Genomic DNA, 12,957 nt, shown 5'->3' with positions numbered 1-12,957 from the left:
ATTTGTTGAGATAGGGAATTGGTGGGATTTTGTTATATGTGAGCCAAAATCATCACAATTAAAAGAACCAAAGACTTAAACTACTTCAGTCTGTGTGCATTGAATTTATTGAATACACGAGTTTCAAAATTTGAGTTGAATTACTGAAATAAATGAACTTTTCCACGACATTCTAATTTATTGAGATGCACCTGTACTTTCATAGTAAATTCAATTTATATTTATTTCTACAAATATTACACCATCACGATTGAAATCCCACCTCTACTTAAATCTATGTGACTTTTGTCTGTGCTGCTGTAGATGTAGGGCATTGTCTGGAATGAACAATTTTTGTCAAGTGAAGTGAACTACAGATATTCCCTGCTGATAGTGTGGGGAGCAGTGTACAAAGAGTAGGGACCCTGTGAATCGGAGCACAGCTAATGATTTTAGAGAGGGTAGATCCTCTGTCACTGGGAAGACTAAAAACAGATGGACTGGGAGCATGAAGGTTTTATCAGACAAGATCCAGCATAGTGACAGGAAGGAGTTCAGATGGTCATGAGGGACTGAAGGAACGTTAAGGGGCCGTCCTTAAAATGCAATATTTCACAAATCGAGAATGAGATCAGGAAAGAAAAATCATATGAAATTTACAAACATAATGTTCTACATTAAGAGAAAAGAACTGGCAACCCAGTCATCCGCAAATTTGGATTTCAGAAGAGACTTCCAGAAGCAAACAAGAGCCAAGCTTGAGCATTTCATAAGGCTTGAGAGTTAAACATTAATGTGAGACTATAAAAAGCATCAAGCCTATGGCTTGGTATTTAGTGACCTGTCTGTATACAGGGATGCTAGTGTCAGGAAGCCTTTGTATGGATTATATTGCAAAATGAATCAAGCGCAATCATAAACAGACTTTGATGCATGCAGCTGAATCTTATAGAATGGAGGAGGAAAAAGAGGAAAAACAACCCAATGCTCTCTAGACTTTGAAGAACGAAGCCTTTGTAAAACACAGCTGATTTATATAACCTCTGGAAAAGATTCCTTTGTAACAAAGCCACAGGCAACTCCCTCACACAAGCAGAAAAGGGTCATGAAACAGACAATCTTACAATCCTATCTTGCATATATAACAATAGTCTTATGAAAGGCTGGGAGATAGCATGGTGCAAAAGATTTTGATGAAAATTGCAGCTGAAATACCTTTGAACAAATTGCTGGTGGGTTGGCATAACCTGATGTTCATCTTCTGAACACCCATCATGTTTCACATCTTCTCTAAACAGCAAGTGAAAAACACTGCAAGAGCTGTTACACAGAGAAAAAAAAAAAAGCATATTCACTTTTTTTTTTTAAGAAAAGTCTCATAAAACCTCTTAGCACAGGCATATTAGAAAACTAGCTCCCACATGATATTCCCCAAATATGGTTAATGGAGTCCATTGTGAGTTCTGTTTGATCTCCAAAGTATTCCCAGTTTGTTTTGCTTGTACTAACAGTTCAATAAGACATTTGGGTGCAGGGAAGCGCAAATGTATTTGTATTAGCTTATAAATCAGCCCAGGACTTGATGTCAAGCTGGCCAGCGTTGTATCTCCCAAGATTGTTTATATCCTTTGCCTAAAACTCTTAAAAACTGGGACGACCACCCATACAGAAACTGTACCTTGTGCTTCCATGATGCAACGATAAGGCAATATACTGTACACAGCACTTTTCCCCCAGTCTTTTTTCCGTAAGCCTTAAAAACAGGATATGCATAAAAAAAAAAAAAGAAGGAAAGTACCACCAGTCAGCATGTTTTAATTAATTAATTGATTAGTGCATCTTAGTTAATCCATCCTGCTGATTACAAGTCAGGATCTGAAGAACTGAAATTCCACTGTTTATTTACAAATGTCAGAGCAGTAATCTGCCAAATCCCACAATCCCCTTAAGCAGGACCACTTAATCCTTAACAAAATTGTTAGCAAGACCGTCGCTGTTCAGTGTAGGAGGGAACTAGAGGCTTCTGACACAGGGAAGATATTAATTTAGTTATTGATCCAATTTAGGTTGGGTATTCAAATTTCCATGTAAGTTACATTAAATAAATAAATAAATAAATACATACATATATGTGACCCTCTCTGTGAAATCCAGGCTGAAGTCTCTAAATCTAAGGATGAGATACCAATCATCAAAGTTTGATTTCAACCATTAATTTCACTATGATTTCAATCTTTGACATGGCCTTACTCAGTCAATATTAAAGATGTAAAGGTTACATTTTCACTGAATGTTCTTTGCCTTATGAAGGATGATTTTATGTAGAAAACAGTAAATCACAAAAACGACTTTAGCTGGGTTTTCACAGCCAGTATCACATATTTTCTCTCTTTTTTGTGATTTTAAAATGCAGTTTAAAAAAAAAGCTATGCTTGCTTGTAGAGCTGCACAATTTGGCCACAATTTTGTTTTTATATATCAATGTGACTATAAAATTATTAGTAATGATAATTATTATTACTAAAAAGTTTTTAAACAAAATAAGGAAAGCTACTATTGTAATGTTTCACTATAAAATAAAAAAGTTAAGTGAATAAGAAAACTTCTATGATATTATCATTATTAAACAATTTCAAACAAAATAAGAAACGTTACTATTGTAAAAAAAAAAAAAAAATCAGAATAGCTTCATTTTAAATGGGAAGCGTGTTAAAATTAGTGCTGTCAAACGATTAATCATGATTAATCACATCCAAATGCCACTTCTCCTCATCATCCAGGAAGGCTTCCCGCTTGCAGAGTTCATCATGGCGTGTGGCTTCTTCACAGTCTTGATCTTGGAAAAGATAGTTCTGAGTTGCACAGAGGGCCACAGAAATGAGGAGACGGCTCCTCTTTTAGCTCCTGCAGGTAACGGACATGCCCATGGACATCACTCGCTGAATGATCTGGAAGGGAGCGGTCACCACGTCCACGTGGATTTTCACGCGCACTCGTCCTTCCGCTCCTTCATGCTCTTCCTGTCTCTCTCTCTCCACTCGGTGTTTGAGGGTTTGGCCATTGGCTTGCAGACCACAGACACGAAGGTGATTTATTGAGTTTTGTTTTGTTTGACAGCTCCCTGTTGAGTCACTGTGCTGACCTGGTTAGAAAGCTGATAAAAGTTTTGGGTTCAAAGGTTTACAGGTTAAATATTTAGCATCATGACTTCAAATCATGCTGTTTATGTAGGGTGTTATCCTGTGATGCCAAAACACTTTAAATTCACTAAACACTTTAAAAATGTTAAAGGAGAGGGTTCACCCAAAAATGGAAATTTTCATTATTTACTCACCCTCGTGTTTTTTCTGTGGAACACAAAAGAAGATATAAATGTAAAGTCCGTTTTAATAACAGAAAACAGGGCTGCACAATTTGCAAAAACATCTAATAGCGATTTTATTCATATGTGACCCTCTCTGTGAAATCCAGGCTAAAGTCTCTAAATCTAATTATGAGATAACAAGCATCAAAGTTTGATTTCAACCATTAATTTCACTATGATTTCAATCTTTGACATGGCCTTACTCAGTCAATATTAAAGATGTAAAGGTTACATTTTCACTGAATGTTCTTTGCCTTATGAAGGATGATTTTATGTAGAAAACAGTAAATCACAAAAACGACTTTAGCTGGGTTTTCACAGCCAGTATCACATATTTTCTCTCTTTTTTGTGATTTTAAAATGCAGTTTAAAAAAAAAGCTATGCTTGCTTGTAGAGCTGCACAATTTGGCCACAATTTTGTTTTTATATATCAATGTGACTATAAAATTATTAGTAATGATAATTATTATTACTAAAAAGTTTTTAAACAAAATAAGGAAAGCTACTATTGTAATGTTTCACTATAAAATAAAAAAGTTAAGTGAATAAGAAAACTTCTATGATATTATCATTATTAAACAATTTCAAACAAAATAAGAAACGTTACTATTGTAAAAAAAAAAAAAAAATCAGAATAGCTTCATTTTAAATGGGAAGCGTGTTAAAATTAGTGCTGTCAAACGATTAATCATGATTAATCACATCCAAAATAAATGTTTTTGTTTACATTATATATGTATGTGTACTGTGTATATTTATTATTTATATATAAATACACAAACATACAGTATATATTTTGAAAATATTTACACGTTTATATATTCATATTCTTATATTTTATAATATATATAAATTTATTTGATATATAAACATAACATATTTTTCTTAAATATATACATGCATGAGCTTGTATTGATACATACATAATAAATATACACAGTACACACACATATATTATGTAAACAAAATCTTTTATTTTGGATGCGATTAATCACTTGACAGCACTAGTTAAAATATATTGTGTATCATCATGGCTTTAAGTAAGCCATGATTACGGTAAGTAAATGACAGTTTCTTTTTGAAATCTATTTAGATATAAATATTAGAATCACAGTTTTTATAACTAGCCATTTGTGTATAATAATTACACTTGACCTTTAAAGTCAATGAAAAGAAAATACTAGGTGACGTTTGATTTTATCAACCAGGAATTGACCTATGTGGTGGTGTTTGGGGGGGGCTTGGTGACTTCAGCAAAAAAGTAAAGTTGTTTCATTGGCTTACATTTACATGAAGGCTTGTGAAGACCATTTTGCTTCTTTTGGAATAATGCACAACTGTAATACATGTAATTGGAATAATGTAATGATGAATATAACCTAGTTTGACTTCACTCGTCTCTCTGCTCAGGTGCTGGAGATCTGCATCGCTATTCTGGTCCACAAGAGCATCATCGTCTTCAGTCTGTCAGTGAAGCTGGTTCAGAGTGCGGTCAGGCCCCTGTGGGTGGCGCTCTACGTGGCCGTCTTCGCTGTGATGTCTCCACTCGGCATTAGCATCGGCATCATTGTGATCGAGGCTCAGCTGGAGGCTGGCGCTTTGATCCAGGCGGTGCTGGAGGGGCTGGCGGCTGGGACGTTTGTCTACATCACCTTCCTAGAGATCCTTCCCCATGAACTGAACTCCCCTGAGCGGCCTCTGCTCAAAGTGTTCTTCCTCCTGTGTGGTTTCTCAGTAATGGCTGCTCTGAGTTTCCTGGGCTGAAAAATACTTTGCATTTTTTCGTGTCCCATGGCCAGAAAACTGGAACCTTCACAAACTGCATGTGATTTCAAGGAAACGAAAGGCTCAGTTTGCTTGTTTTTTTTAGAGGAACTGATATTTACAAGCACAAAGATGCTGATGTCTTTAAAAACTTTGACCAGATAATTTATCAGTTTTAAATGAGGAAAAAAAGAAATTTTCCTCAGCACTGAGAAACATAGTATCTGACATGTAAATGGAGTCTTTTACAGATTTTTTTTTTTTACTTGAACTTGTTTGAGCTTTTTTAAACTCTTCATATTTTATCTGTGAAATTGTTTCCATGCCACTTTTGTGTTTTCTCTTTGTCATGCATAACACTATCTTAAAACCACCAGCTGTCTGACTGATTTTAAATGTTTTAAATCAATTATTCATCTTTATACATTATGAACACTGACTGCGATATTTCTGTATGTTACATACAGTTATTCAGTATTGGTTTTCTCCTTTTTTTGTGCTGCGTTTCCTGTACATTTACATAAATTCGATGGGCAGCCAAATGTTTTGATTTCACAGTAAAATGAGACAAAATGTGTATAACTAGTATTGTGTTTTTTAAAGACCACATGTGTATATGTTCCATAGTCATATGAAAGTATGATTATGCAACATATTAAAGCAATATAAATATATTTTCATTTCAAACTAATGGAAACAGCATGCCGTTTTAGTTGAGAAGCGTTTCTGTGCCTTTATTTGAAAGAAAACTAGCAAATCGCATGTTACTGATTCAGGTGCTTAAAAGCCTTTTACTAAAACACTAGCACTAAATCCTTTCAAATTTAATGTTTAAATATATTAAGAGACATTACTGGACGTCATTTAGTTTGCTTTCTGTTTCAATATGCTCTGTCTGGGGTAGTAAAAAGCAAAGTGTGATTTTGATATGAAACATTGTTCAAACTTCAGACTTGATCTTGCAGTACCACATTTAGCCTCTAGATGTCAGGCTTCTACACAGAATGTTGGTAAAGTATTGACTATCTTTGAAACTCCATACTACTTGGTACTGTTTTTGCAGTATGTGCATTTTTAGTATAGAGTTCCTATATGAGTTCAGAGCACAAGTGCATTAGAAAATGTATCCCACAATGCAGTGTGCTCAAACTTCCTTTTCCAGTGTAATATTACGATCTCTCTAGGCTCATTTAATCAAGCTATACCCTGGCATTTGTACACAAAACGAATAGAAATGCAACATTTTTATATTCCAGATGATAACTGGACACCACTAATTGAATTGTTGTTTAATTGAGGTAATCTCACTACTGTTTACAGCATATATATTATTGTAATAAGAAACGCGCATGATTGCATAATGCTTACTGGCTCACTTGAACGAGAACTGACAGTATTGTTCTGCATTTTTGTTCTTTTTTTCATGTTTTATTTAGATATTTGGTCTATTATTATTATCTGGATTTCATACTCTTCTCATGAGAGCTGCTGCTTTTCTTTCTGTACATGAAATTTCCAATTCATTAGACAAGGGTTATTATTGTTAACTAAAACTAACATTAAAACTAAAACCATTAAAATATAAAATGGCTGCATCATGTCAGTCCAATCCCTGTGCAGTGGCCCTAAAAAGTGACACTTACATTTTTTTTAATGAACTGCATGAAGTGTGGCGCTAATGAGTGAATGCTCTGTAGTGAGGAGCTGCTCTGCAGACAACGAGGGGTCGCTCGTTTGTGTCTGTGCAGCAGAGCAGCAGGGTTTGTGACGGACTCGTACAAGAAGTGCGCCTCCACTGCTCATTATCGGCTTTTTGCTCACATGCCTGAATGGATGGCATCTTTGCAGACCTGTCGCCTGTGCTACATTCACCCCGCCGCCAAGAAAGCCCCATTCACACTGAAGCCTCGGATGAATCGTTTGCATGCATTGTAATTATGAATGAAACGAGGGAGAGCAGGACCGCAGTTTTGCAAATGGCATCTAAATCTTTGATTACCGTTTACTTTTTTATAATGCATTTTTAGTTGCATGACCAAAACCTTAATTACAAAAAGTGCTTGCTGTAGGCTATAACAGAGGGTTTAAAGAGGGAACCACATCAAGGATTATAAAGTGTAAAACCCAATGCAGTACAAAATGCGTTTAGTGTTATTGTGAAACTCAGTCAATCGCAGGATTAGTCTTTCAGACCACAATCCGTCTGTGTGGTTGATTTGGGGCATTCTGTCGATTTGTGCTACCCTGTCAGATTTTGCTACCTCCCATTAAAACAAATTATGGTTTATTACACCTACCCTTACAGTAATGCAAATGCAGTAATTATGTGTTATTCGCCGTTGTGGCTGGAAGGTATACCGCTACGGCTAAATTCATTTTTCTACCTATTAGATTGTTTTTTATTCACTTCTACACCTACTCCAACCCTAAACCTACCCATTGTGCGCATGCGCAGTAAGCCCTGGTAGGACAATCTGATGGGTAGGATAAAATGTCAGGACACCTGTTGCATCTGTTGAGCACTTCTAGTAGCCCAAAACACTCGTTTTTTTACGAGTGTCTGTCTGCTCATCAATCTGTTTTTTGTTTTTTTCTGGTAGACTGTATTGCCCTCAACTGTAAAACTTTCAAGTAAAAATAAAAAAAACTTCAAACTTTCAGGCTATGCTTTCTCAAGCCAAACCAACCTAAATTTTGACTCGACAAACTTTTTTTAATTTTACTTTTCAGTCTGAGTTTTTTGGCTCATTTTATCAGTAAAAGAAAACATGCCTAATAATTCTGCACACCTGAATGCAAAGAGTTTTTCACTTCCAGCCTTCATGGACAATTATATATCACTTATAAATGATTAAATACAAAATCAATAGTAGTTAAGATTTATGTGGTTTGGAATTGGTAAAAAAGTGCTTGAAAAAAAAAAAAAAGACTAGAAAATCAACTTGCCTAATAATTATGCACACAGTATAGTTGATGGTAATGTTAATTATAAATTAAATCTCTTAGGTACTTTACAGACAAAGCAAATAACACACTTTTCCTAACACCATCCTATAATATATTTTAAATTACATTTAAAATATTCTCCTTGTATGGCTCTTTTGCCTTTCTTCAAAATGATTTAATGTTGTTTTAATATTGTTTGTTCTTTTATGTAAATTAGGTGTCATGAACTGGAGTGCATTTTCTGCACGATACAGAGAGAAGTTGTCACCACGTTAATGCGCATGCGTGTTATACACATACCTTACGTCACTTTGCGCATGCGCGGTAAACACATACGTGACGTAGATACGTGATGTCACCGCGCTACAGTCTGCAGCGAGGGGTGTCTCGGATAGAGGGACAAGGGAGTGTGTCGCAGCAGGAAAATTCACGTGTAGGTCAACCTGGGACTTTATTTACCTCCTCACAGCCAGCTAATCTAGAGCAGTGTGACGAGCTTTTATCTTCACGAAAGGCATAAAGGGTTTCTTCACCTCTGTTTTTAAACAGGAGAGCTGAAACGCAACCATTGCGTCCCGGCTTTTGTCAGCAAACTTTGGACACTTGTAGAGGCTCCGTCAACGAACGACCTGATCTGCTGGAGCCAAGTGAGTATTTTATGCAAAACGCAGATTTGATTTATTCTAACTGTTCGTGTGAGGTAATTATTATACATATGCACCAAGAGCTTGTAACACTCCAAAGAGAAAGGAAAACTTGAAATCGCATCATATGACCCCTTTAAGAGCGCACACGTCCATTTATAACTTGAATGTGCGAGACTTCTGGTGTCATAAGCTATAAGTTATTTTAGCTGTACAAAAACAGTCCATTATGCTAGCCTACTTGATATTGTAAACTGGTATTTCTTATCCTATAATTTTAATATATTATCGTAATCGTGAACAAACAGGTTTGTAGCACAAACAGTTTTACCGTTTACTGCACTTGATTTTGTTCCAGCCATTTACGTAGCTTATACTGTATGTCGGAATTACATTTACATTTAGTCATTTAGCAGACGCTTTTATCCAAAGCGACTTACAAATGAGGACAATAGAAGCTATCAAAACTAACAAAAGAGCAACAATATATAAGTGTAAATGACAAGTCTCGGCAATTAATTTTAATTAACAGAAATACAATTTATAGTAAAATTTTATATATATATATTTATAAAAAAAAATTTTTTTGAAGAAAATGTTTCTTGCCTATTTAAAAGGTATTCTGTATTTTTTTATTTTTTTTTATTTAGGCTACTTACTTTTTTACAGCCTAGGTGGTTGGTGGTCTCTAGACATGGCTTCATTCAGTGTGTTAATTCATCATCTGTCAAATAAAAAGTCTGACTGCTTAAGTGGTCAAGCAAGGTGTGGATGGAGGACCACCAGATAAAGACCCTGTCATGGCCAGCCCAATCTCCAGATTTGAACCCCACTGAAAACCTTTGAAGAGGAAGAGGGATGGTCACAAGCAAGGAGTGGTATAAAGTCACCCAACAGCAATGTGAAAGACTGATGGAGAGCATGAAAACTGTGATTGAAAATCAGGGTTATTCCACCAAATATTGATTTCTGAATAGCTCCTAAGTTAAAACATGTTGTTTAAAAATGAATATGAACTTTTCTTTGCATTATTTGAGGTCTGATAACAACACTTTTTTTTTTTTTGACCAGTTATAATTTTTTTGCAAATAAATGCTCTAAATGACATTGTTTATTTGGAATTTGGGAGAGATGTAGTTTATAGAACAAAACAAAAATGTTCATTTTACTCAAATATACTCTATAAATAGTAAAAACTGATAATTTTGCAATGGTCTCTGAATTTTTTCCAGAGCTGTATATTATAAATATAATTTGTATTGTAATATTACAAAATAAATAATTTTTTTTTTTTTATCTATTCATTCTTTATTTTAATATTTTTATTTAGTTTAATCTTATTTTTTCCTACTTATTTTTACATTTTATTTTAACTTTTTTTCTCTAACTTTGAAACATAGTATTCAGTGCTACGCCCTAGTACACCCTTGCAGCCACCTGGTTTTGAAAACACCTAAACTGATTAGACTGACCACATTTTTATTTTTATCAGATGGAAAACTATTGAATTCATCATTTATTAAGTTGGCTTGAAAAAGCCAATTTACTAAAATCCTATTTAAACTTCTTCTTCTTCTGAGACCAAATTTTAAAATGTATCTCCTCCTAGACCTTTAAAGCTACAACCACCAAACTCGGGTCAGACCTTCGGACTGGTCTGATTCGGGTTGGTATATCTTTTCTAACTGATCCGGCTTGCGGTTTTCGTAAACCAGACTATCAAAACCACCTAATATCCCATAGCCTTTCATTGAGGGGGTCAAAACTTTTGTACGATGAATCTTATGGTGTATTTAAGCTGTCTATTGCTATAACAAAGCTTAACAACTCCCTAAACTAAAACCAGCCTAAGCTGATTGGCTGCTTTGGCTGGTATATCTTTTCTAACTGATCCGGCTTACGGTTTTCGTAAACCAGACTATCAGAACCACCTAAAATCCCATAGACTTTCATTGAGGGGGTCAAAACTTTTGTACGATGAATCTTATGGTGTATTTAAGCTGTCTATTGCTATAACAAAGCTTAACAACTCCCTAAACTAAAACCAGCCTAAGCTGATTGGCTGCTTTGGCTGGTCTCCCAAGCTGGTTTTAAAGTGGTTTTGGCCACTTTTTTTTTAGCAGGTCAGGCTGGTCTTAGCTGGTTTTCAGCTATTTTTAAGCTGTTTTTTTACTGAATAAACTGGTTTTAGCTGGATTAGCACAGAAACATGCTAACAACATGCTAGTAATTTGCTAATCATGCTAGAAACATGCTAACAAAATGCTAGTAACTGGCTAATCATGCTAACAACATGCTAGTAACATGGTAAACATGCTAATAACTTGCTAATCATGCTAAAAAATGATAACACCATGCTAGTAACATGCTAATCATGCTAGAAACATGCTAGCAACTTGTTAAACATGCTAGCAACATGCTAGTAACTTGCTAATTTTATTAACATGCTAGGAACTTGCTAATCATGCTAACAACATGCTAGTAACTTGCTAATCATGTTAACAAAATGTTAACACCATGCTAGTAACATGTTAATCATGCTAGAAACATGCTAGCAACTTTGTTAAACATGCTAGAAAAAGGCTAGCATCATGCTAGTAACATGCTAATCATGCTAGTAAAATGTTAACCATGCTAGAATCATGGTAGCAACATGCTAGTAACTTGTTAATCATGTTAACAGCATGCTAGTAACGTGTTAATCATGTTAACAAAATGCTAACACCATGCTGGTAACATGCTAATCATGCTAGCAACTTGTTAAATATGTTAGAAACATGCTAGCATAATGCTAGTAACATGTTAATCATGCTAGAATAATGCTAGCAACATGCCAGTAAACTTGCTAATCATGTTAACAAAATGCTAACGCCATGCTAGTAAAATGCTAATCATGCTAGAAACATGCTAGCAACTTGTTAAATATGCTAGAAACATGCTAGCATCATGCTAGTAACATGCTAATCATGCTAAAATCATGCTAGTAATGTGCTAATCATGCTAGAATCATGCTAGCAACATACTAGTAACTTGCTAATCATGCTAACAAAATGCTAACACCATGCTAGTAACATACTAATCATACTAGATCTTCATCTTCATTAAGCGGGCAGAAGCTTCTGAGCTTATATGTAATTCTAGAGGTCACTAGAACAAATTATTCATCTTCTTATTATTCCAGGAAGGCAAGTCTGGATGGGACTGTAGGCCTACACAGCATATGTGACTGACAGCAGCCACATAGCAACATGCTAAGAACCATGTATAACACCCTAGCAACCCAAAATAGCAAAAAATCCTACTCGGCATCTTTGTCTCGTTTGTCATTATTCTTAAATCAAGATACATTTACTTGAAAAGGAAAATTACTTTAGGTATTAAGTTTTGTTTTCTGAAAAAAGACAAAAAAATGTGCACAATTCATCAATAACTCTTTAATTAGAAGACATGTTAGGGTTCTTTGGAGATGTAATGTTCCAACAAGCCTGCTTGATCAAATACCAAAGAAGAATGCCAAAATTATTCAGCAAAATAAGATTTTCTTATCAAAGTGATAAAATTGTGTGTTGCAGAAATGAGTACACCCTCCTGAAAGTTACTAAATAAAAAATAAAAAAAAGTGTATAGGTTTAAGGCTATTTTTGATCAACAGGTAAGTATATTGAACCAAAACTTTTAAAGACAAGTAATTTCCTGACAATTAAGAGTGTTATATAGCCCACTGAATCATACTCAGACTTAATGCTGGCAGCAGTGGAACCGCTTGGGAGAGAACTGCCAGGTGACTTATTTCTTAGCATAAAAGAGGACAATGGTACAAGAGGTCCAAATTATTGTTTTAAGTGTGAAAATATAGCAGAAGTAGCACCGACATTCAAAAACAATGGACTTGTGATAAGGCCCTGAAATACTCAGGTCTTCACTTTAAGTTTTCATTTAGTGATGAGTGAATTTTTGCTAGAAAAATAGTAGGAGAAATAACATGCAAGTGTCTCAGAGCCGGCAAAAGCTATGAAAAGAGTGACACTTTATCTCACAGAGTATGACGCAGCCTGCAGACGTGAGATGCATGGTTGTTGTCACCACTAGAATTACCTACTGTAGCCAAAGCAAAATAAACTAATTTAACCTCTTCCAGGGCCCATATTTACAAAATAGAGACTTCTGGGAATCCATACTCTGGTCTCAAGAGACCAAGTCAATCATTTCGGATCCAAAAGCATCCAAAATGTTCTGGTGTTGCTAGAGGAGGAGTACAG

The 12,957-nt window shown here is 35.2% G+C and overlaps 1 protein-coding gene across 1 annotated transcript; it reads left to right on the top strand.

Moving 5' to 3' along the window:
• The first annotated feature begins 2,717 nt into the window (after positions 1 to 2,717).
• On the top strand, positions 2,718 to 5,363 carry LOC107685227 (zinc transporter ZIP1-like). Its single transcript, XM_016481741.1, has 2 exons — positions 2,718 to 3,065; positions 4,755 to 5,363. The coding sequence occupies exons 1-2, from the start codon at positions 2,718 to 2,720 to the stop codon at positions 5,106 to 5,108; spliced, it is 702 nt and encodes a 233-aa protein (XP_016337227.1). The 3' UTR covers positions 5,109 to 5,363.
• Positions 5,364 to 12,957: the final 7,594 nt, after the last annotated feature.

Source organism: Sinocyclocheilus anshuiensis, unplaced genomic scaffold (genome assembly GCF_001515605.1).
Source record: "Sinocyclocheilus anshuiensis isolate Anshui unplaced genomic scaffold, SAMN03320099.WGS_v1.1 scaffold333, whole genome shotgun sequence".
Taxonomy (NCBI): Eukaryota; Metazoa; Chordata; class Actinopteri; order Cypriniformes; family Cyprinidae; genus Sinocyclocheilus; species Sinocyclocheilus anshuiensis.
This window is presented reverse-complemented; position numbering and strand designations above follow the sequence as displayed.